The following is a 25,065-nucleotide window of genomic DNA, read 5'->3' on the forward strand; positions in this document are numbered from 1 at the left end:
ATAGATATTCGCTGCTTAAAAAACTCTTTCGCCCGCTTCTGGTCAGTGGAAGTCGCAATACCGTTTCCAACCATTTCCACTGGTCCGTAAATTTCGATGGCTGCAGCAATGAAATCGTACCTTGGTTGCAGCCAGGCATGCTTCGCTAGCTTTCCCCTTTCCGCGAGTTCGGCTGCCGCGCCGACATTCACAGAAGTGGTCGATACATGAGGCCGCCAGCGTGTCCACACAGGTAACATCCACCGCCAACGGTTTTCCGCGCTTCCACGGAATAAGGGTGATCACATCCGGCCTTTTCTTATCTTTCACAGATAGACCTTTTGGTTCCATTCTCGAAGGGAAACCGGCTGACTTCAAGAGCTAATTAAGCTAATTAACTAAGTAAACAAGCTAATTAACCAGCTAATGCAAGTTCCCATCTAATCAACCAGCCATTACCTTGGATGGATATGAACCGATCGGTGCTAACCAGTTCTATGGACGAAAGCATAGAAAACTCATTATTTGTTCAGTTTTAAAATCGCGACCATTTTAAAATCGTGTATTTTAAGAACCAATAATGCGTTATAATTGCCAACTGGTCAATAACGCGTCAGAAAAAACTGCTTGTTTCTGACCACGTACACTATTTTCTGAGTTGCAGAATGCCGGAAGTAGACACATAGTGCACTGTTTGGCTTGCGATCCAGTACAGTACAGAGTATATTAACTGCTGCCCCAAGTCAATAATGCGTTTAAGGTGACCGATACGTTTAACCATTGCCCTTAAATTTTTGGTGGCATTATTTTTAGTTCTACATCCTAGGGTCTTAAGGTATCTGGTCTGCGATTACTCACAAAAATAAAAAAAATGTGCCATCCACTTTAAGAAGATTTAAGATTTTAAGGAACATTTTAAGAATGCAGCAAAGCAGTTACTGTACACTCTGAAGGGACATAATTATGTTCAACAGGAAGGCAAAAATTTATATGAAAACAATAGTCAGATGGAAATTTCATGAAATTGCAACGGCGTAAATTGGCTTATCTAAAATTGCCGATCATAAAAAAGTTGATTGTTTGCATAAAGCAAGCGAGGAGCATGACTGTAGCATCTGGCACGATCATTCACGAATGGAATTATCGAGAAAACGCTGAATGTTTTGCCGCATTTTAATTTTTTCTGTCGGAATGTTCGGCTTTCCTGCAGTGAAAATGCCATTTTTAATTCATATTATGGGTACTTGTACTGAAATAAGGTTTTCGTGTACAATACCATTTCTCACTGGTATACATTTTGTACAAATATTCCGTAGTATATCCCGGTGTACCGCGTGCATTGGGATTATGTTGTGCACCGCGTGTTAACCACTGTATTAGTGTCATTTTATTCCAAACGTAAGCGTGTAATATTCCGGCGATATATATTCCGGTGGCGGGATTCCGTAACTAACGGGCCGGAAGAACTCCCCAATGGCAAATTTACCAGCAGAACTTCTAGGCAGTCAACCAGACTATCGCCCGTCATAGGGCACAAGTGAAGGGAAACGGTATAAACAAAACATTGCCCAGTATATAACGGAGTAGCAAAATACAGTACTCTACCCTAGAGTACTAGTTTAACTGAAGATCTTATCAGAAAGGTAAACCAAGCGCACACCTGTCTCATGGTCAGGCACTTCCAAAAATTTTAATCACATAGTGAAGTATGAAGAGCACGACAAATGTTGAAAATTCCGAAATGAATATCACTTGGAAATGTACATGTTATGCAAAGGTCGACGATGGAGGACACATCGCTTTAGGTTCCACATTGGTCTCGGTATTTTTTTTAATATGCATCTTCGTTTATTTATTGGTGACCACCAATTTTATTCGCGATGTGGGCTATATAACACGCCCATTATGGGATCGACCGGAGGAGAAATTCACGCTAGTCCCGCAGGCCGCAGGCCGCAGTATATTTTTCCAGTGACGACAGTGAATGAATCCAAACGCCGTTGTCAAATCAACGGTCTCGAATATCAACAGGTGTGTCAAGCGGCCCGTGGTGGTATATATATATATATATATATATATATATATATATATATATATATATATATATATATATATATATATATATATATATATATATATATATATATATATATATATATATATATATATATATATATATATATATATATATATATATATATATATATATATATATATATATATATATATATATATATATATATATATATATATATATATATATATATATATATATATATATATATATATATATATATATATTTATATTACAGTATGCATAGTTTGATCCACTTATTTTTAATTGTTTTGATTGCTCTCGATAGGCACCAGCCCGAGTAGTAGATGCCATAATATTCAGCAATGAACTGGACATTCTGAAAGTACGATTGCGTGAGCTATGGGATGTCGTGGATCTCTTCGTCATCCTGGAATCCAACCGCACCTTCTCCGGCAATCCCAAGCCGTATTTCTTCGCGGGGAATCGCGGCCAACCGACAGCGCTTTGCTTTCGCCGAGACGAAACTGGTTGTCGGTCAGATGACGACATTAACCGCTCTCAAACCGGGGCAGAATCCGTTTGACAACGAAACCGAGATGCGACGCCAGATGAACCAGCTGTCGGCTAACACGGCGCACCTCCGTCCTGGAGATCTACTGCTGATCACCCACGTGGACGAAATCCCGCGGAAGGAGACCGTGGCAATGCTCAGAATGTGCAATGGATGGCCGGAAACGTACCATCTGCAAATGACCAACTACGTGTATTCATTCGAATTTAAGGCCGAGACGGACATCTGGCGTCCCAAGATCCGCAGAGTGAATGACACTGGACAACTGTACTTTCGGGCGCGCTCATCCGATCAGTTGTTGATGGATGCTGGTTGGCATTGTTCGTTCTGTTTCCGGAACGTTGAAGATTTTGTCTTTAAAATGCAGGCGTATTCGCACGTGGATCGTGTCACCGATAAACAGCTCTTAATTAAAGAAGAGATACAGATCAAGATTTGTGCCGGAAAAGATATTTTCGACATTTTTCTGGAGGCGTTTACCTTTCGGGAGCTGTTGTGGAATTGGCAGGGTGCACATCGCAGCTACGCAGTGGCAGATTTGCCGCGTCCGGTAATCGAGAATCCGGTTACGTTCAAGTTTTTGTTACCGGGAGGATGTCAGCGCGAATAAGTTGTGCTTGTACGGCGTCTCAACCGTCGTCACGCTTTGGACACTTCTCTCATTACAGAGATTTTGCTTTTCTTATATACCAGAACGCTGCTAACACGAACGGTTTATTTGTATACAGCAATTAGCCCATCTTAATATTAATGTGTTTTAGTAAACTTTATACAAGCTTTCGCTTTTCAAAATGTATTTACTAAAAAATGAATTTTCTGCTTTTAAATTTTCTGCTTCGTTTTTAAGAAAGGCTGTAAAATACTATGGAAGCAATCGTGTTCTTCCAATTATTCGTTGATGTCAGTGAGTATCTGCAGATAAATTAAAATCCAGGCACATGAGAGAGATCCAACGTAGAAATTACTGCATTATAAATTAAACAGGAAGAACAGATAATATTATGTTGATTTCAAATTTTCGAAACCGGAAGTCTATAGAGCAAGCTTTAAAATTTTCGTAGAGCATTCATAGGCGCGTGCTGCAAACGTAATACTGCCTCGACTCTGTGAGTGTCGCTGTGTAATAGACAGCTAGCAATGATTGTACAGAACCGGACAATTATTTTTGATCATAAAAATCTTATTTTTGTGCGTAAAGTCATTGCCGCGTCAAATGCTGCTGATTAATAAATTTAAGAGTTTAGAGGTTTTTATCACAAGCAAGAATTGTTACTGGAGGTGGTTGTTACGCGTACGTACAGTATAAGTGGGATACCACGTACAATATTAACGGCAAGTCAGAATCAGAAGTGTACTTGATCATTTTAAGCACCCATATGCATTTACCGTTGCATGAACAGTGCCGCTCACAATACAAAGAAAGTAAAATCCGCTAATTCGATTCTTAAACTGAATGCAAACTTTTAAATTCCCAATTTAAAAGAAACGACTACATTGCGCAAACTAAGAAAGTGACCATAACCATACTTCGTTTTAAGGCTGTCCGCTCTGTTGGACTGCCAAAGCACAAATCCTGATTCCTGTAGGCCGCGCCGTACTTATTTTGCAATGAAAGCGGACGCTCTTTTCAACTTTGTTTGCTGCAAAATGCAAAACGTGTTCTGAAATGGCTTGTATTGTTTTGCATTTAATATGTATCCTGCAACATGCAACACTGGTCCATCCATGCAACACTGGCCCACTTGTGCATTTATGCCGTCGTTTGTTAGGTTGGCAACGACGAATCGAACACCTCTTTTTACAAGCAGCGATTTTCGGAGATTGGGAATACCTTCTCCCGAAAATCGCTGCTTGTTCGATTTATCCGGCCGGTGCCGATTTTATTCCGTACAGCATCGTAGTCGAGTGACTCGAGCCATACCACGGCAACTGCAGCAGAATTTGATATGGATCAAGTGATCAACGTTGCCGTGGTATAAACTAAATATTTAAAGGTATTGGCAGTTCTTTAATTAGCAGTTAATTGCAGTTCGTACAGCCTGCGGCACCGACCTTATATAACCCAGTCAATTCTAAACGACCGCACTTAGTCTGTAGTTATAACAAATTACAAAATAGTACGCAATTTTAACGCTATAATACTTTGTATGCAGCAAATTTTATTTCTGTAAAATTATTGAGTCCTCAGAGCACACATACGAATTAAAACTCACCAAGCAATAAAAATACTAAAAAAATTCTGTGACTTCGACATCCGATCATACTAATCATTATCTTTTCGCGCTTATGTTCATTAACGATTTGCTTAAGTATAAAGCTATGCCGACGCAAATGATGTGTGCTTGCAATGGGACCGACGATATCGATTTGTATTCCTGTACCGGATGTACGCCACAGCCTAACATTACTAATTTTTAGCAAGTCTTATATCTTTGTATACAATATCGTTATTTTTTATTATTTTGTCAACCGCATCATCTCTTTTACAGGTTTCGCAGTAATCAACATATCTTCTCGGTAGTGCACACTGCACAGCCCCCCAATCATCGGCTACTCCAGCTGTTTAAAATTGCGTACTGCATGCAGTACTAGCCACGAGAGTAGAAAATCCATGAAGTTGCAACAGATAACGTTGATACTTACTTGTATTGTATGTGCCGTAACTGACAATTTGCATGAAAAAGCTTGCACTTTGTAAAAAACAATTACAGTTTAAGCATGCTTTATTGTCAACAAAGATAGGCAAGAAGTGCCGGGCACCGTAATCTTTCGGGTAAATTTTTTGCCAAAAAAGTCTACAACACCCGGTGTTCCCAAGCGGTCACTCATCCAAGTACTAACCGGGCCCGACGTAGGTTACCTTCCGAGATCGAACGGGATCGGGAGTTTTCTACGTGGTATGGTCGTAGACATCTGCTCTAAAAATTTTATTTAAGGAACTGATAATTTATCTGCAAAGTAAGCAGCTGCCCTTTGTCCATACCGCGACTCTAAAAAAACGCAGAATATCAAATTTTATATTGGCAACTTTCGGGAATAATGCGCGCACTTTTGCTGCGTGCTAATGCTTGGAAGCGTGCAAATGCGGCATGCTAATGCTAAGTAGGCTTAAATCTGGTATTAGTGTTGAGACCCTTTGGACTGGTGCATAGTAATTTTAAAAAATGCTTCGTAATGTTTGAAATATCTTATACACAACAAGCTGGATTTGCGTAAATATTTCTTTACAGGCAGCAGGTACTTACAAATTTAAGTAAAAACTGTTCTTGAGTACTATTTTTTAACAACTTTAGTCATGCCGGATTAGAGTATGTATAACAACTACACCTTATCAGTTTGGCCGGAAGCGGGATTCAAATACTGTACTGTACCTAAAGTATTCTGTGTGCAGATAGAATAATAGCTATATACGGTACGTATGTTGCCTGCACATTCACCTGGAACGCTCGTGCAATAAGAACACAATGTTGCGACTTAATTAACCAAACATCACTCCGGCACATGTTTATCTTCCACGTCTGAAATGACAAGCCCGGCCAATTTAACAACCTTTAGGAAACATTTGGAAATAATTATAATAACTATGTTGCACGTTGACAGTCATCTGACTGGTTTAACTAGACTGGAGGAACTCGTTCTAAACTGTTTCTTTGGCAATTTATTACCGCTTTACGTACCAACAAAGGTGCGAACTAACATTTGCGTACATAATCCATATCGATCACTAATGCCCGACGAGCGTGCACACGAGTGTGAACGCGATACATAAACTACACTCGAAGTTTTAATGCTAAACAGGGTGCGCCCCAGAGTTTTATTGATTAGTTTTATATACACGTACTATGTTTTAGAATTTTATTTAATGTGGAAGTGCCCGTTAATTTGGAATCCCCGTTTTATTAGTGGTTGTTACAACAAACGAAAGTGCACGCAGAATCAGTTAAATTTATGTACCGTAATCAGGATGAAATTACGATGCTGAACGATATCGACAGAACTGAATTAATTTATTTAGCGAAGCTTAAGCGTGCACAGTAATTTTTCGAAAGTGCTGCTGTTGTGTGTAATAAATAATTTGTTGACTACATGTATTGTACTCGTACATACTTTATCGTCATGTTACGAGGTGCTGTAAAGTTGTAAATGTACCAAAATTAAGCCGTGTGTCGCCTTTTAATTTTATTGACTTTATCATCGAGCGCCATGTAAAGTAGGTCGCTTTCGTAACCGTTACCCAAACAAGAATCCGGTAAATAAGAGGCCCGTCAATTAATTACATCTTCCTCCACACTGACTGCAGCATTGATGTAACGTCACGCTAGCGCGCAGTTATCCCACAAACGATACTCTTGTTCCCGACGAGAACGAGCCTTCCAATCGCATGACTGCCTTATCGACCGGCCGGCAGCTTGTGGGCTGTATACCGCATCCATATACAAGCGTACGTACAGCCGTAAAACTAACAATCGGCATCGATCGCCGAACTGCAACAGAACCGGCTGCGACGATTCCGGTTGCAGGCCCGCCAACAAATGGTCTCTGCCATTTTACAGTCAAATGCATGCGTAGCCTATCAATACAACCAACGTAGCCTGTACCGCGGGCGATTTTGCTCCGGTTCGAAACAATTTATCTATCACCTCTTCTATACTAACGTTTTCTTCAATCACGGCAGCATTTTCTCAGACTGTCAATTCGCGCCGGTGAAAACGCTTTTACCAAAGATCAGCAGTATTCTCGGTGATTGTTTTGTTATTCGGTTGTTGGTTATTTTTGTCTCGACATTTACGTACAAGTATTAAAGGACGATCACACACGGCGACATATTACGCCGTCGCCGAATTAATCGTCGTTCACGTTCTTGATGCGGTAATTGCTCGGCTGACTGGGATTAAATGTTCATTGCCGGTTGACATTTTATCGCCTGTGCGCAGTGTGCACTCTCACTGGAAAATTCGATAAGATTACCTTATTAACCTTGTCGTTTTAATCATCGCCGTGTGTAGAGAGATTTGCAGTTTTTGGCTGTGATCAAAGACATTTTGATTTCGGTGTGTTCGATGTGGCGGTGTGGGTTGCGGTGATTTTTCGTGGCGGGGTGTTTTCCGTTTGAGGATACATATTTCTTCTGGATGGATTCCGATCGATTTAAGCCAGGTAAATAAAGCACCGGCCCAATGTCAATAGCTGACCAAATTGTTTGCGTTGCCTTCTTACGGAAATGTTTGTCTTCACCCAATGAGTGACACCATTCCTGCACTGACGCTTCTGCTAGCGTAGTATGTAAAACGCGGAAGATATTGCTGAGCTTGATACTCTTGTGATGCTCCGAGACAACATTTGAAATATATTCCCAAAAATTTGTTATGCAGACCTAAATTAATTTTCCAATCTAAGGAAATCTGTTACAAAATTGGTGTCGCTAGGAAAATCATCGTTTCGATTCCTTTTACAGTAAATATGCTCGCAATTTTTAAATAGCGATTTTGGCAAAACCATCGATATCTTTATTAATTTTTTGCCAAGGCTTTAAGGCTGCTAGCATTTTTTATTTTTAGCTGTAACAGATGAGAAAACGGAAAGTTTCCAAATTCTTCCAGTTGATGGCAAATAGAAATATAAAAAGGTATTTTTAACCGGTTCGATGTATCATTTTATAACGCGTCCTTATTACCTTAGCTGTGCTCATCGATGAGCGCAACACATTTTTCGCCTACGCATTATGGCGCTCTCTGGCAAACAGAAACTATTACAACAATGTTTACCGGCGCCATTATTCATGCGACACACCTGGATCGAACAGCCAGTGTTAATTTATATGAGCAATTTTACGATGCTTCCGGTGAACACCGGCATGAGCGGGTTTTCGACAGTCATAAAAATTGTGTCATAAATAGAGTGAAATCCCCAGTTTGCTTGATCTTGCTCAATACATACAATATATCATTTTATGACGATTCTTGCGTCTTTTTCTGGCATTTTCCGCTCATTTTTAGAAAGTTGTATTTTCACGAAGTGCTGTCTAATTACAGCTTCATTTGTAAAAAATCGAATCAGTACTCGAGAAGTCCATTCATTCAATATGGACAGAAAATACTGCCCGCGGTTATTTGGCAGCAGACACGTCTGTAGACATTGACATTGACTTCTTGTGGAATAATGCCCATGTTCAATGCACTAATTGTTTGCCACGCAAATAAAAAATCACCACCCGGCACGATTTATGAGGATCTACAAAACACAGCGGAAAGACTTTGCAGCTTTGTGCTAATCTTGAATCCCGCAATGCATCTTCTCATTAGTAAGCTATAAATTTTCCTCACTTTCACAACATCATGTGGGTGTCTGCAACGATGTAAAGTACTGAACTATGTACAATATGTCTACAGTATAAGTATATGAAATAAATGCGCTTGGCCCTGGGAAGCCGATCCAGTTTGGATGGTATTGAATTTGTGTTTCCGCACGGGCGCCACAGCATAAACCAATTTTAATCAGGTGTATTCATTTTCCGGTCGAAGTGGCGAAGTAAAAAGCATAATAAGTAACTGAATGCCTGTAAGCTGCTCCCATGTGAGCGATAGGATTGTATGCATACGCAACCACAAATCACGATCGATATTCTCTACGTATAGATACACTGTGTCTGTATGTATAGACAGATATTACAGCGTATTTCTCAAGTATGGGCGTATCGGCATACAATTATAATATGGTACTTAATGGTATTTATTAAAAACCTGCAACTTTCGCTTGTCACCAGTAACTCCACAATAATTAGGAAAGGTGTGACTGATAATACACTAGAGTCGTTCTCTAATTAAATAGTTACAAAAAAATAAGTACAATTGATACGAAACAAAATTACGACCGTCGCGTTAAATTATAAAAATAAAATAAATGCTCCAGTATCCAGTAAAATCAAGTGGCGTAACGCAACATATTGTTATTGCAGACACTTTAGCCAAAAGTGCCATTATCTTCCGGCCACTCCTGGCATTCTTCGCCGTATTATCCCTTTCCGGGACGCTCAGCATCCATGCTCAGCCGCCGGTTCCTCCGTTTCCGCCCCGGCCGGTGCCCCTCATCCTCCGTACACCGCCCGCTGTGTCATCCCGCCAAAATAACGTCTCGGCGGTATTTTTTCAGCAGTCGGCCCTTAGCGATGCCACGGCCCTCACTCTGCCGCCCACCCAGCTGCGCCTCACCTTCCCGCCGGGATCCACGGTGACCCCGCGTTTCCCGAATCGTATCCGCTTCAAGCAAAGCGCGCTGGAACCAGAAACTGCACCCGCAGACACTTCGACCAGCAATATATCCGAGAATGGATCGACTTCCGGCCCGGCGGATACGCCGCTTGTGCGGGATGACGGCGGCCGTGCCAATCGAACGGCTTTGCTCAATATGTCCTCGCGGTTGCTGATGCGGGAGGGAATGCGGGATGTGCTGGACGGGAGGGATATACCGGCTACCCCGGCTGCCGAGGTTGTGCCGGCGGTTAGGATACCGCCGAAAAGGTCAGATGACGGCGACACGGCTCTTAACGCGCAAATGGCGGAGAATAATGGGAACAGTGGGTATTCTGTGGGTGGCATTACGGTCGGAGCGCTGATTGGGATCATTGCGGGGATCCTGACTGCCCTGGCACTTGCAGGTGAGTTTTCTTGCGCAACTTAATAGTTTTCCTTAGATGGAAACGAATACTTAGGGCATGACCAATACTTTATTTCGCAAATTACACTTCTCAAGCTTGTAATAATTTTACAACTAGAAAAAGACAAAGAGTTACTAGCGTAGTAATTATTTTACTGCCCAATAAAATTAATGGAAATTGTTTCCAGCTTGAAATAAATCAACCAAAATTTGTTAACTGTAAAGAATTCTAGAACGTATAAGATAATACTGGATTCATGCATATAAAAAAGTTCACGACTATACAATTAAACACTTTCGTGATGCATGATCGTCATAATACGTGGTAATAATTGTGAACGTTCGAATTAAAAGTAAATTTTGTTGTTTATTCATCTGGCTTATAGTAGACCTATGTATTCACGTTTACTGTAAGATACTGTTTGTTGATGTAAACTGGCTGCACTTGCGGTGCTTACAGGCTAAGTGTTTGTAGTCGACATCCATAAATTGTCATTTGTCCGAGGGGCCAGTGCAACCATCAAGTGATGGCATGTACCGGTCATTTATTACCCATACTTGCATTGTCAGCGATGCACGGCGCAATGACGTGGGTGTGAGGTGTTGCGGGGGGTTGATGCAGATCGCAGCCGGTGTACACCGTATAAATGTGTATAATTGAATGCAAGTTTATTGCGGAAGTGGACGGCAACATGAGCACTTAAACGGTTATGATTATTTCGCAGTCCGGGCTAATCTACCAGTTTTCCGGTACATTTGCTTATTTTTGCCGCAGACAGCGCCCGCCGGTTCCAACAATAAACACTGCCAATAATCGTTCAACATCGGGGCCAATTACGTCTGTTTATACTATTTTTAGCGTATTACGAGTGTAATGCTACGAGCATACACCGGAACGAAACGAATAATAAACCAGCCCCGAGATGAATGCGTAAATTTGTTCGCCAATAAATCTCAGCATAAACATATCCTTATTGAAAGAAAGAAAAACCCGAAACATGCAATAATACTAAAATTCCATACTATGCCGCAAAAAGTTAGAAATTACCGCGTAAAATAAGGATTATTTTATCGAATACCGCGGAGTTGAGATTTATGGCTATTTCTACCAGTAAACATAAGGTGACAATATGTTTTGTTTGCTGTAGCGGTCATCGGCATTGTTTGTTATCGGCGGCGTCACCCCACGTGGAATGCAGCGGAAACGGATTTACGCGTGCTGGCGAGTCATTATGGCAGCTATTGGGATGATAAAACGCTACCAAACTACCAATTCAACGACAGGATGACCTGGCCCGGCGTAAGTATAGAAGACTAAATAAAAAATTAATAATCGCTATATCTGGGAAAAAGTTGGGCAGAAAAAACTATTACGACATAACTATGTACAGAAGTGCCGCTCGAGATACTGTAGTATAAGTTTTGTTGTTAGCACTAGCTTTTTCTATTTGATTTATCGGTATATTGTATACGAATACAATTATCCTTAAGCCGTTAATTTAAGTTTTTGTGATTTAATAAATTTTTTTGTTGCTGTTTAGAAGCATATATAATTATAATTTTTCCGAAGTCGCGATTTCAAAAAGTTACAGGCATGGTAATCAGGCATTCATGCAAGTAATTGCACGATTGGAATCTTTTCAGGACACACACGAAGAAATGATTGCGCTTGACAACGATGCTTTCCTGAAGAGTCTGGAAGATCTCGGCCGGGTCAGCACGAGCAGTCGGCCGTCAAGTAAGAGTAATTGGAGTACTCCCGATCGAAATCGGGAGCGCAGTACGGCCAACAACCACTCCAGCGCAGACACCACGGCGACAGTACACATCGGCCGAACGAGCGATCGAACACCGCACCGGCTGTCTACACAGGCCCACATCCACAACGGGAACAGCCAAAGTACCAAAGTGTAAGCCCGCACGCGCTGCCACTTCTCCTCCTGGGATGCCACCCACACACACCCGTCGATCGGAATCATTGACCGAGTGACCCTAATTCCGGGAAGCCATGATGCCGGCGATACCGGAGCTGGATTGTCACAGCCGGAAGTGGTCAAATGATGATCGCGACGGTGTGGTGGCGATTTGCCGCACACTTCTGCATGCAACTGACGCTGTTGATTTATTGATCTCAATTGTGAATGCATTGGTTTTAGTCGCTGTATACGTGAGGTAATATTATATATGATTTTGTTGATATACCAAATGGTATCTGCAGGCAAAAACTGTTAGCAGTCATTTCGGATGTTGTGATTTCTTCCCGCTGGAATTATGATTTTCGCAAAAGGTTGACAAACAAAAAATTCAATTAAATTAGTGAACAGGTGAAAGGTTGTATCAGCAACAAAAAGAAATAATGGTCGTGATGTATACGCAGAAATTAATAATGCTAAATGAAATAATTTAATATTACCGCCCTCATATATTATGATAACACTGTCACAGAAACCTAAGGAAACATCAAGTTGCGTTACTATTGCTCCAATTATACCAAGCGTTGCCGATTTTAATACATGGGCGTATGCATGCAGCGTAGATGTCCATAACATTAAGTAACAAACTGGTAACCGCTAGTACGCGAGAGTTTGCCCGTCAATGGTCGTATGCGGTACATCATTGAAATCCTACAACAAAACAAAGTCAGACGTCGACGCAACAAAATGTTGACTGTTACCGGCCACCAGCTACTGCATTTTAAGACGTTTAGGACAACTTCCTTCGGCGACCATGGATTTGCAACTGATTGATTGTACGATATATCGGAACAGATTAGTTTGCCGCAGCTTACGTATTAGATCGGTGATCCATTGTTGATGCCCACCGCAGTGTTGTACACTCGCATCACCGCCAGTGCATCTTGCATCGTGGCTATTTTGCCCATCCGTACTAACACAATTAAGTGGCTGGACAACAGCTTCCGTGTGCTGTCCATGTCCTCGTCGGGGAGCACTTCCCGGGCGAACCGGCACAGAAGACCACGGAGAATATCTGGGCCTGCACGGTGCAGCTTACCGGCGTACGGTGCAGTGAAGGTATTCCATAAGGTCATGAAGCGCTTACACGGAGGATCGCAGCACGTGCACAGTTCGATGGGTACCCGAACAGCGCAGGAAGAACACTCCGAAGGGGCGGTCATCATTAAATCACTGAGTACAAGTATGTAAATTAAACTACAGAAACGAGGCTACGATTCGAATACGCGAGGAAGATTGATCGTCGCGTTAGTAGCTGAGCGAGTACAAATTCTTCAATCTCGAAGCTGTACACTATTAAAAAAAATTTCTGGTGCGAGTTATTAATAGTAAATTTCTTAGCTATGGCCTATTTATCAAGGGCATTACTTGATGAGCTTTGTAGATGCAAAAGGATACTGAGTTCTTACTGTTAATGAAAGAGGATGCCTTTAGTGGATTTGACCTTTTTTGCAAAGTTGCTGCTGTTACTTTCCCTGTGATGCAACAGCGAAGTTTTCTTTTCGTCGACCAAACAATCAGATCCGGGATGGATCACTGTAAATCTTCGTAGAAAATTCCGATGCATACAAGTTTGTTGTGCAATACATACATTGATAGTTGATGCATACATATACTAGCATCTATTGTATACCAGTATAAGTACTTGTATGTATAATGTATTGTACACTGGTTAACCAACGTGTACAATATTATGCGAGTGGGCGTTACCGTAACCGCTTAAACGGTATTTTACCAGAAGAAACCAGACAAGTTCATTCGCGATCGATTTATTTCGTTTGATTTCGTTGAGGCAATTGAATTCTTTGGTTACGTGTAATAAGTAGGCTAGCTAAACACCAAGGCACTAATTACTAATTGTGAGCAAACAAAAACAGAGTAGTACTGGCTACGCACGGAGACCATCAAGTGTGCCTTGCCAGCCCCATCGCACAAACCAGTTGCATCGCTGTATTTCCACGACTTTCATTGTACGCGCGGCTATTGATTGAAAAACTGGATTTTGTACTTCCGGTTTTTCAGAAGATAATTGAGTATTGTGGGAAGATTTTCGTCTTGCTTCGTCTGCTTAATTGCCCAACAGCAGCCATCCTTCGTGGTACAGACGCGAGTTAGAATAGTCGTAGTAGTCGGGTGATCTGTTTAAAATAAAATGCACAAACAGTTAAAATGAGATATGCTGCAGAGTATCCATCTTATTTACAAACAAGTCCTACAGTAATTTAACTGTAACAACAGGCTTAAGGAAAACCACCTGGTTTATAAAATTTATTATTAACTACGTGGTACAGTGAAACCCCTCTTAACGTACACCCTTTTGTAACGTTCAGGAAGCTAGGAACGGAGGGTGTACGTAGTAGAGAAGTTTCACTGTATATCTTTGTACCCTTACAAACTTTCATCACATTTAATTTGTACAAGGTTTAATAGTTGATAGTAAGTGACAGAGGATTGCGTAATCACTCCAGAGAATGTCAATGAACACGTACTTGGCACAGTCAACATTGAAGAAATAGTCACAGGTTAGCGTGATCTGATTGAAGACCTGCAAAAATAAATCAAACATCAGCAAATGTTGGCTAACCTTTAACAAGAAGGTCAAGTCGTTTAAGCGCTAATGAAACGTAGAGAAAATTCCGGCATCGTCGAGATTCGTTGCGCGTGCTCGGTAATCATTCGACTGGTAAACATGTTTATCATCCAGTCAAGATCAGGTATAGCAAATGTATTCTAACAATATACGTACCGTCGTATTAGGGCATAAATAGCTGAAAAGGTTTCCGTCGGGATCACATCGTCGGAAAACTGGGAAACGCATAAAAATTTTATTAATGGCATTTTAGTTAAGTTTATATGTTCTTCTTTGTAAGCTTAACAATGCAAGTAAAATTGTTACATAATCTGTAACAGCTTGTATAAAAATAGTTACAGTAATACTTGATTGCAAAGAAGCTCTTCGTATAAAGCAGTTTGTACCTTGGCATCTTGTAGTAGTATCAGCATAGAAACCCGGCTGATGAACACTGGTAGCACAGTTGAAAAACGGATTACCCGGAATGTTGCTGTAGGCGGGATAATCGGTACCGGGCACAGCGGTCATCATAAACATGGTAATGTCTTCCGTCGACATGGCCTGTCTGCCGCGCAGGGTATCCAACGCTCGCCAAGGATCTTCACGCTGGAGCGTCATCCGTTCTGCCGGTGGCTGCAGGGCAACGTTGCCGATTTTGGGCTGCATCTGGCCGGATCCAACGGGACGCGGCTTGATTTTAATGGAAGCCTGGACTTGGGTGCGGTTGAGGCGGTTAAACTGGGCGTGACAAAGCACTGTGCAGCTGATTAGGAAGAAAATGGCAAATAATGACAGGGATCGGGACATTTTTCCAGGATATTGAGAAAATCAGATAAGCAATTACAGAAAGTTAGATTAGAGCGGTGGGTGACCTTTATAGTTCGCTGTTACTTTCTGTTTACCTTTGATACCGATTGGTACTTGCTGAGGATGCATTTCGTTGATCTGACCGGTGTCTTTATATATACTCGAGCCACTAACCGCACTACGCCAAGGAGAAGGTATCCAAAAATTTTATTTTACTGGAACGTATTAATTACACGGAGTATAATGCACCTAATTTTGGTACATAATGCGCTTTAGGTGTTGGCGTTTATTGTGATTTCTGAGGCAGACAGTTATGTCACCGAAGTGGTGCAAAAGTGTTTCCGTGAACAACACTAGCTAAAGTCGCCATGAATAGGGTGAACTCTGGTAGGTCAGTGCCATGATTAGTGGAGTAGAACCTGGGAACGGCAAGATTGGATTAATGATCAATTTGCTCGCGGTCAACAATACGCGCGCCATGCAAGTACCGCTTCCGCCGTGCGTACAATGTATTGAAAAGATAATTGTCGTTATGATCTTGGGTGAGGATAATTATATGTTACGTTAAGAGATTCTTTGCGGGTCTTTTCTTTAGTCACCGCGATTCATGTGTAGTGAAAGCGTGCACACAGCGAGTCTAGAGTTCCGGCTAATTAAAGTCATACCAATTTGACAAATCGATATGCATATTACTTTAACTGCTATTTGTTTGGTTATGTTTGTTTGGTTATGTTATATTATGTAAATTTCTAATTAAGCCAAATTCACGGTCACAAAGTATTTTGCAAAAAAACATGGAAAGTGTTTAGTACTTCACTACTAAATTTAAATAAGTAATAAAGCCAAGAAAATCCACTTCGATAATCAAACTTGGGCCCTAAATTCAAACCCAAGCAATTAGGAGAAAAGGCAATTAATGACAAAAACTACTCATCTCTGGCTCATATTTTGGATTACAATAATAAACCCAGAATACGTACGTATTTGAATTTTAATTAACAAAATCTGCTCAACAGGCATAAATAATGAGCAACAATGGACCTAACTCTACAGATAAAATAAACTCAAACACCACGTTACACAGCGAGAAACTACAACCAACAATTATCAGAACTGCTACGTCGAACTTTTCACCATAAAAATAATTCTATACCAAAAATACACCATTATTCCTCCATTTCGTTCGCGCTTCCTTCTTCTTCCTCGCCTTCTCCATCCTCCTCTTCCTCATCGTTCTCGGGCTCATCCTTATCATTTCCAGCACCTGTCTCCTGTTTGAGCGCCTTCTCCACCAACTCCACCCTTTTCCTCAAATTACTCATCTCCTTCGCCTTCATCTCCTCGCGTCCCACCATTTCCTGGCAGGCTTTTCGCATGCCCACCACATCCCACACCGTCGCAATCTCGTCCACTTTCACGCCGCGTTTAACCACTTTCCGTCGCCACTGCAGCACAAACCGGACAAAATCCAGCAAATCCGTCATCAGCTTCCGCTTCTTCGTGTTGCCTTCCTTCAGTAAGCGCAACACCGACGTCCCTAACGGACCCAACCAGTTGTTGACTTCATCGACCCGGGGAGTCGTGTGCTTCATAGTATCCTGGACAACTCTCACCAGCTGACTCTGTCGCATAACAGCGAATGCTCCCTCGAAATCCGTGATAATGTCTAAGATACCCGGAATAAGAATTCCAGCCTCCTGTCCCAATCCCTGCATCATGCGTCGAATCAACATGAACGAGAATTCTCCACTCCGCGTCTCTGCAAACTTTACCACCAGTGGTGCAAATACTTTCCTCACAATTTTCGCTCTTTCTTCATACTCCACGTCTTTCAAAACTTCACAACAAGAAGCCTCTGAACGAAAAGTACTCCCTCAACGAAGGCTTTATGCAACGTTGGGTTGTGCACCTTCCCCGCACTCTCCACGCATTCCTCCAACAATTTGCTCAAATCTTTCCTCTTCACTTCTGACATTCTCCACATCTTTCAGTTTGTGATGGTTGATTCCCGTTAGAATCTTTCCCACAGAGTGGATAAGAAGGCTGTGTTGCTCGCGTTGCGATGACTTCGCTGACGGTGGTTTTTCTACCGCTAATGCCATCATCGGTTGGATAAGTGACAGCAGGATGGTCGGATCAGCACTGGCGAATGTGGCGTAAATGGTTAACAGCCGCAAGGCACGAATGCGGGGATCGGTGTCTTCTTGCGATTTTTCTGAGCGGCGTGCGCGAAGAATGTTGGCCAATACGGCATCCATCTGGAACATGGCTTCATCATCCAAATCCGGTTCGGACTCTTCGGCGTCATCCTGTACCATGCCAGGAATCTATAACAACATCGCGTTAACCGAATAACTTAATTCACAAAAGAGTAACTTCGGTAACGCACGGATACCAATGAAAATTCCTTCAACAATTAATCTCTAAAACAATCAGTAAAAAAGATGAATCTATTCCTCATAATACGAGAAGTGCAGAAGTACTCTAAACAATTCATCCAAGAAAGCTGACGAAATATTATCACAAATCAGCAATGATTAACCAGTTGTACCTGTTGCAGTGCAGCACGATCGACAGTCAGCGTATTTTCCTCATCACCACCGTCTTCTTCACCGATATCAGAAAATTCTTCCTCTTCATCATCCGTGGAAACAAATTCCACGCTCCCCTCTTCCATATCGTCATCTTCCTCTTCAACCGGCGGATTTGCCATTTCCAACAGCAGCGCAATCGCCTCACCGTTGATGAAGGGGCACAAAGCATGGAAAACAAGCTCAAATGTATCAAACACCGTCCGCTCCACAGCCAGCATGCTCACCACAAAGCGCATAATGATCAACATTACTTCATCATCAGTCAACTCCTTCCGTAAAGATTTCTCCATCTTACTCAACTCCTCCACCACCTCCCGCGCGAGAACCGGACGGTAGATTAACCAATGCCCACCGGCAAACAAGGCGATCAATTTCAGAACCGATTTGAACGTGTCATTAACCGGCAGTTTGCCCATTTTCTTCGCCAAGTGAAGAGCTTTATGTTTCAGCTGTTGATCCGTTTCTTCACCATCGGATGTCACATAGTCACTGCCCTGAGCGATGATCTCCAGAACGGCGACTTTAATGCGAATCGCCGTATCAATGGACGTATCTTCATTACGCGCCCGCCCTCGGTAACGGTTTTCGTTGGGGATCCATGAGAGAAAGGTAGCCAACTCTTTCGCTAAGGAGGCGGATGCTTTTTTCTTTTCTTCATTTTCCGCTTTCGAATATGCTACAACAAGCGAATCAAAGATGAGTTTTCTATGCAAACCTAACGTCCAAATTTTCTACATTGTTTCTTACCATTTTTGGCGAAAAATTCAATTAACTTCTCAAAAAAAGCTACGCTTTCCACAGTCCTGATTCTGTTTAAAATATGTCCCAGCATCCGCAAAACAGGCAACTGATAAGGATCAGAGCGGCGGCAGTTGAGATAATCCATTAACTTCAACGCGGGATCCAAACATTTCTCCGGCTCCAACTGCAGTAAAATAATCCGAACAAATTCGGCCCACTGCCGGAACTGCTGCTTTAACATATCTGGCAATATCAGTTCATCTACGATCTCCTGAGTTAACCTTTCATCGTTTAACGTCTTAAGTGACTTCAAAACCTGGATCTTGGCTTGATTGGCACTGGCGTGCAGAACCTGTAGCAAACCACCAGTTAAAGAAAAACTAAAGTAAAAAAACAACACTTCAAAAAATAAATACCGACAAAAAAAGCGACAGTTACTGCGGAAACCATCACTGTTCACCTTAAAACTTTCAGATTCAGCAGCGCGAGGTTCCTCCGCATATCGTAGCAGCAGCACAAGGAACGGCTGCGTCAGCAAGAGCTGCAGTGCTTTAGCGTCGGTGGTGAACGGCAGCAGTTTGCAGATCACGTCAAAAGGCAATTTGGCGCGGAAGGGTGCTTCACCCGCCGCTATCTGAACGAAACGCGTCCAGAAGGCGGGAAAACGGTCCGGGACGCTTTGGTAGGCTGTTACCACAGCCAGAACACACGGGTGAAGGTTGTGGGTGTCCGTTTTATATAGCAAAGTGCATATTGCATCGATATTGGTTGCGGAAAGAAGATCGGATGCGCCCAGCGTCTGTTTCAGCAACGGCTCCATTGCTTTCTGTAAACAACAGTACAACAATTTGTAAACAAGAAATATCTCAGTTGAAAAATTTACTAAAAACAAAATTTAAAACAGCGTTAAACTGTGCGATAACGCTTGCATATAAATAATTTGCAATATTGGCACAACTGCAGTTGCAATTAATTACTGCACATACTCGGTGGTACTGGAAGGCACGAAGAATCAGAAAAAGATCGTCCAGCACCATGTTTTCGAAAGATTTAGCCAAATGCTCTTTGAGCAGAGGAAGCAGACTACCATTAAACGTCTCGCTGGAGATCTGGAAGAAGACACAATTTAGGCACTCGGATATAAGTCACACACCGTCTCCTACTTTTTCTATTATTTCCACGAGAATGTCGCTGGCGCCTGCTTTCAAATAGGACTTCCTGGACTCCAGTGCGCAAAGATCGTCCACAATGTGCCGAGCATGGACGGCCGACATGGACGAGATGCGCTGCGAACTGGTTAGAGCCTTGTACGCGAACAATCGACCGACACCCGCTGTGCGACAGTCCGTTTTCATATCTTCCACCTTCAGGTGTTCATCCACGCAAACCAAGACCATTTCGTTGCGAATTTGTGGGAATTCTTGCAGAAACTAAACAAAAATTTAAAAAAAAATAATAATAAATTTTTTTTAAAAAAATAAAAAAATAAGGAAATAATCTGCACAAATTAACACTAGCAAACGGAAAAGACTATGTAATGACAGTAATGTGAGCTGAAAATAAACATTTTAAGCGAGTTCTTCACTTACCACTGCTAATGTTGCGGCAAATCCGTATCGCACACCGCCACGATTCGACGCCAAGCCTTTAACCAGGCGCTGAAGCGTATATTTCAACGATTCGGAAATTGCATCCTTGAAAAGGAACCAGATTACTGCCGATGCTGTTTCATAAGTGAAAGTTCACGGAAGAATGGAAGATGGGTATCCTCTGAGATCTCACCTCGGCATTGCTTTCCAGAGCAATGTCGCTCTTCGATGTCGTCTCATGCAGCGCCGTGATCAGCTTACTCGTGGCTTCCAGTTGCTTCTCCTGATCCAGTTGCGCTAAATCATAGAACAGATCCAGAAGGGGTTGCGATATGGGAAGAACCCGGCGTTCCAGGCTGCCGCTGCCAGCCGCGGTTCCCATTTTAGTTCAGCAAGGACCGGGAACTTCAACAATCAACAGCGTTTACTGCAGTCCGGAAGACGTCCAAAACAGCTGAGACAAATGAAGAAATGGCTACCCATAAACAGAAATCAGCTTTTAGTTAGACTAATACTTCAAACTCTACTCAAATTATTTTTACCAAAACGAAGACTGAATATTAGATGTAGAAATCAAAATGCAGTCCAAGACCCTAAAAGAAACTGCAGAAACGGTTGGCTGTTGCGCAAGCCGTTCTAGAATAGCCGCCTCCCGGACTGCAGTTTTCGTCGACACCGTAATTCATGAAAAGCACGTATTCCCTGGGAACGAACCGAGCAGAGCCCACGAGGAATGACACGAAATTTACGAAAAAGTAGAACCATTTGATTTTGTGAAACTGAGTTTTACCTTTTACGTTTTACGTTTAACTTTTATTTGGGTTTCGCTCTTGAACTGTTCGGATTTCTTTACTTTGTTAATTTTCGGTTAAGTGGGTTAGCTACGCTACAGAGCAGTGAGGGGTTCTTCCGAAATTTTGTTTAGTGAATATTTACATTGAGCCTGTCACGATTCCTGAAGAAGAAAACACAACGACAATGGCTGATTCGAACTCTAATATTCTGGATTTTTTGTTGATTATAGGAAATCTCAAGGTGGGTCTGCCAGGAAACACAGTAGTATTTTATGGCATCGTTTTGCGTGTTTGCGATTCCGCGCAAGTCGCAACTCCTGTCGATTGCGTTCGCGGACATCTGGTTTTATGCAGCCTTCCATGGCTGTGGAATACAAATACATTTTGTTATTGTTATCGTTGTGAAGCGAAATTAGAATAAAATTCTTTCGACCATTTCGTAGAAGGAGAAGCGTACCGGGTGGCGACTGCGCAAGATTCCCGAACCGGAAAGCATTTCCGATCACATGTACCGAATGGCCATCTGCTCCATGTGCCTCGGCGATTCCGCCGCGGATAAAAATCGGTAAGGAATGCTTAACATTTTTACTACGACATTTGCCCCGCGATTGAGAAATGGAGCTTAGGGACTTGATTTGGATTTGTCATGACGCCGCATTTTTCCTCATTGTTGTGTGTTCATGATGATCGCATCTTCTGCTGTCGTCTTTCACTTTGTTAAGCAAAAGAAACATTTAAATTCCTCGTGTTTGTCCTGTGATTTTTAAAGTAATCTGACTGCTGCCGTGAATTGCAGTTGTGTTAAAATTGCGCTTGTCCACGATATGGCTGAAGCATTGGTTGGTGACATTACACCGCATTGTGGAATCTCGAAAGAAGAGAAGCTTGTGCATAGATTGCGATGATCCGTATTTTGTATAGTACACTGCATTACCTACTGGGTAGCATTTCCTCACTGCATAACATTATAACAGCCTTATGTTTTCGCTAGTTGCCAAATTTCGATTGTAGCCATTGAGTGTAATTTGCTTATTTGATGCGTGTATTAAAATCAAAAGCTGTTTTAATGCTCAAAATACGAATTATGATAACTCCGCTTTGCATAGTTGTGTTCGGAAATTCTTCCGCGTTTGCAACTTTTCATAGGTTTGCATGCCTTTGGTTTATGCTAGCGTCGAAGTACAGTGCGTACATATTGTGCACAGGAGTAGTATGTAACGTATGTAATTCTTGATAAAATAACGTATAGTGTACTACGCTTTAAAGCTTCCAGTTTGCTTGTGTGTTTTCCAGGAAGCAATGCAGACTATCTGCTCGAAATTGGAACCAAAGATCGCGGCGGAAATTATGGGACTCTATGAGGTAAAAATGACAGCTAATCTCCCTTATTTGCGATTGCTATGTACGTACGTCTTTGAAAGGAAATACTGTGCAAGCGGACGGTATCGGTGGTATAATGTGTTTTGTTGCTTTCTTTGAATTATGAAAGCTACAAGTGTGGATAACATTCCGCGCATAAGTAAAGCATATTTAGCTTTTTTAACGAAATAATATGGCTAATTTCAATGCAGTGCTTGCAGCTTCTACCCCAGTTGTGTAAAATATCAGTATACGATATATGCAGTTGAATGCTTGATTGCACAGCTTATGAAGCGCATAATTGTGCTTATTTTTTCATAGGAGTATGAACAGCAAGAAACCCTAGAAGCGCAGACTGTAAAAGACCTGGACCGGTTTGAAATGATTCTCCAGGCCTATGAGTACGAAGATAAACATCGCCGCCAAGAGAATCCGAAATATCTGCAAGAGTTTTTCGAGAATACTCGAGGTAGCGAACTGCTTACCTCCCAGTTTTTGTTTTAGTACTTGATTTTATGAAAGAGTACTGTATGGTTTAATCTTGTGGATGACATTTGACGAATAGATGCATCACATGATTTAGCGCGGAACGTTTGAAACGTTGTGTGGTAATGATTGTTCGTAGTCTACTTTACTGTATTGTGTATTTTGTGTAGGCACATTTCGGAATGGGGAAATTCAGCAGTGGGTGAAGGAACTGGAAAAGCGCCGAGCTGATCTCCATGGTGAGGCTAGTAGCGATTTACCGGACCAGGTTCCCGCCCCTCAGTGATGCGTGATCGATGTCGTTGGACAGCGTTTGTCTGATTCTTCTCAAATCCCCAAAGAAATAGATTATGGTTTAGATCTTTTGGTCCTGGTTAACTGAAATGTGGAAGGGAGAGTGATACTCTTCCGGCACCGTTGATATGTTCACTGTGACTGAAGTTAAGAATGTTTTTCGTTTGCCGTGTAGATCATTATATAAACACCATTACTTTCTATGGTTGTTTTCACTTTTCATAAAGGTGCCTCTAGTGATTTTTCGTGCATATTTTGATTGCTTCATTCAGTTCATTGCTTCATCACCGTTTCATGTGGTTTGCCTTATTTCTTTTCGGTGCGAATTCTGTAGAAATTTGTCAAGTTGACTGATCTAAGTGACTTTTAAGCGCGGGGAACAAGATAAGTGTAAGTAGGAAACCAATAAATAAAAAAAACTTTTCTATCATTCACGATCAGAATGTACTCGGATGCACATGAACTTCAACTGTGAAGTTCCTAATTCAAGTCACAGCAAGTAAACTTCGTGATTGTACGTACTGCAGTACAAGCGGAATCGATAATTCTGACTTTGTGATGCCTTAAAACAGTTGTAACAATTCTGCTGTTTTATTTTTATTTACAATTAATATCAAAACTTATGGCTGCACTGCTTAGATAATAATGCTGATGATTCATCTGTGCCAAGATTTTCGTTCAAGATTGACCAACCACGTTCCAAAAATATTTTATTGTAACAGGAAATATCTATCCACGGACCACCTCTAATACGTAATCGGAAGTTTCCGCTAACTACGTGCCCTTATTGACATTATTTTAATACTGTAACCTTTGTACGACGTTATTAATGGATTTGGGGAGGAGCATGAAAATTATAAGAATTTGAGAGCAAAAAATTCAATTCCATACTGAATTAAATTATCTATCGCGTTTTGCTGCTCTTTGTCGTCCGTTTCTAGTTCTGCTAGTGCATGTCAACTGTGAAATTGTATTAGCTTGGAAATGAAAGAACCGGTAGTTTCAGTCAACAGTGACTAGCGTACTGTATCTGTAGGTAAGTGAAAATTTAACGGAAACACAATCGCTACTACTGCGCATCTGCGCGCTTCGATTCTTAGTTCTTGGCAAACACCCTCAGCGTCGTCGTTTGCACTACCCACTCGTGGATACCTGGTGCGGCCGGAATAAGCACTGCATTTCTCCAGCTGAGGCCCGTCTGACGGCCCAAATGTTGTATGCATCGTCGGTCACCTGTCCGGGCCGGTTGATGAGCTGCGTGTCGTTGAGCTGGGCGATCTCGACACCCTGGGGGATGCCGGAAGCGGCTATGAGGGGCCCATATGGCACCTCCGAAGGACCGTAGACGACGCGACCGTTATGGCGCCAGATGATGTGACTGCGTAGATTGCGAAAAATGTTTTCCGGGAGGGGCAGCCGGATATGACACGGCACTGCACTACGTGATTGCCTTCGGTTGCGGTAAGGTGTGCAGGGTTAGTAGGTGCGAAGACGTCCTCGCGGCGCGTGATCAGCGGCAGCAGTAAGTAGCGCTGCAGGACACGCGGGCGGGGCGAGTAAGCGGGGCCCGAGGGGGCGGCGATGCAGTGGACAGAGCCGCCGGAGGCCATGCTGA

The 25,065-nt window shown here is 42.2% G+C and overlaps 5 protein-coding genes and 1 non-coding gene across 6 annotated transcripts; 3 read left to right on the top strand and 3 right to left on the bottom strand.

Annotated features, from left to right (window-relative positions):
* Positions 1-1,720: 1,720 nt before the first annotated feature.
* LOC129590296 (beta-1,4-mannosyl-glycoprotein 4-beta-N-acetylglucosaminyltransferase-like) lies at positions 1,721-3,310 on the top strand. Its single transcript, XM_055485450.1, is given in 3 exon segments — positions 1,721-1,915; positions 2,343-2,504; positions 2,506-3,310. Coding segments are annotated over 3 exon segments (1,050 nt in total). The 3' UTR covers positions 3,199-3,310.
* A 2,070-nt stretch (positions 3,311-5,380) lies between these two features.
* On the bottom strand, positions 5,381-5,499 carry LOC129590322 (5S ribosomal RNA). Its single transcript, XR_008690739.1, has one exon. It is a non-coding gene; the product is annotated as a 5S ribosomal RNA (ribosomal RNA).
* A 1,628-nt stretch (positions 5,500-7,127) lies between these two features.
* Positions 7,128-12,554, top strand: LOC129590134 (uncharacterized). The gene is made up of 4 exons (XM_055485165.1): positions 7,128-7,745; positions 9,544-10,242; positions 11,390-11,541; positions 11,886-12,554. The coding sequence occupies exons 1-4, from the start codon at positions 7,721-7,723 to the stop codon at positions 12,153-12,155; spliced, it is 1,146 nt and encodes a 381-aa protein (XP_055341140.1). The 5' UTR covers positions 7,128-7,720; the 3' UTR covers positions 12,156-12,554.
* A 1,457-nt stretch (positions 12,555-14,011) lies between these two features.
* Positions 14,012-15,874, bottom strand: LOC129590258 (uncharacterized). The gene is made up of 4 exons (XM_055485394.1): positions 15,191-15,874; positions 14,961-15,019; positions 14,704-14,759; positions 14,012-14,352 (listed from the first exon to the last, which is right to left on the bottom strand). Exons 1-4 carry the CDS (start codon positions 15,591-15,593, stop codon positions 14,283-14,285), a joined length of 588 nt encoding a protein of 195 aa, XP_055341369.1. The 5' UTR covers positions 15,594-15,874; the 3' UTR covers positions 14,012-14,282.
* A 704-nt stretch (positions 15,875-16,578) lies between these two features.
* Positions 16,579-21,095, bottom strand: LOC129590135 (myb-binding protein 1A-like protein). The gene is given in 10 exon segments (XM_055485166.1): positions 16,579-17,431; positions 17,434-17,557; positions 17,559-17,920; positions 18,145-18,863; positions 18,935-19,280; positions 19,389-19,754; positions 19,915-20,037; positions 20,092-20,358; positions 20,518-20,622; positions 20,711-21,095. Coding segments are annotated over 10 exon segments (3,273 nt in total). The 5' UTR covers positions 20,900-21,095; the 3' UTR covers positions 16,579-16,759.
* Positions 21,096-21,250: 155 nt separating this feature from the next.
* LOC129590213 (5'-deoxynucleotidase HDDC2-like) lies at positions 21,251-23,859 on the top strand. Its single transcript, XM_055485317.1, is given in 6 exon segments — positions 21,251-21,552; positions 21,755-21,876; positions 22,108-22,219; positions 22,605-22,673; positions 22,992-23,139; positions 23,327-23,859. Coding segments are annotated over 6 exon segments (624 nt in total). The 5' UTR covers positions 21,251-21,495; the 3' UTR covers positions 23,443-23,859.
* Positions 23,860-25,065: the final 1,206 nt, after the last annotated feature.

This window comes from Paramacrobiotus metropolitanus, unplaced genomic scaffold, assembly GCF_019649055.1.
Source record: "Paramacrobiotus metropolitanus isolate TYO unplaced genomic scaffold, Prichtersi_v1.0 Parri_scaffold0000039, whole genome shotgun sequence".
NCBI lineage: Eukaryota > Metazoa > Tardigrada > Eutardigrada > Parachela > Macrobiotidae > Paramacrobiotus > Paramacrobiotus metropolitanus.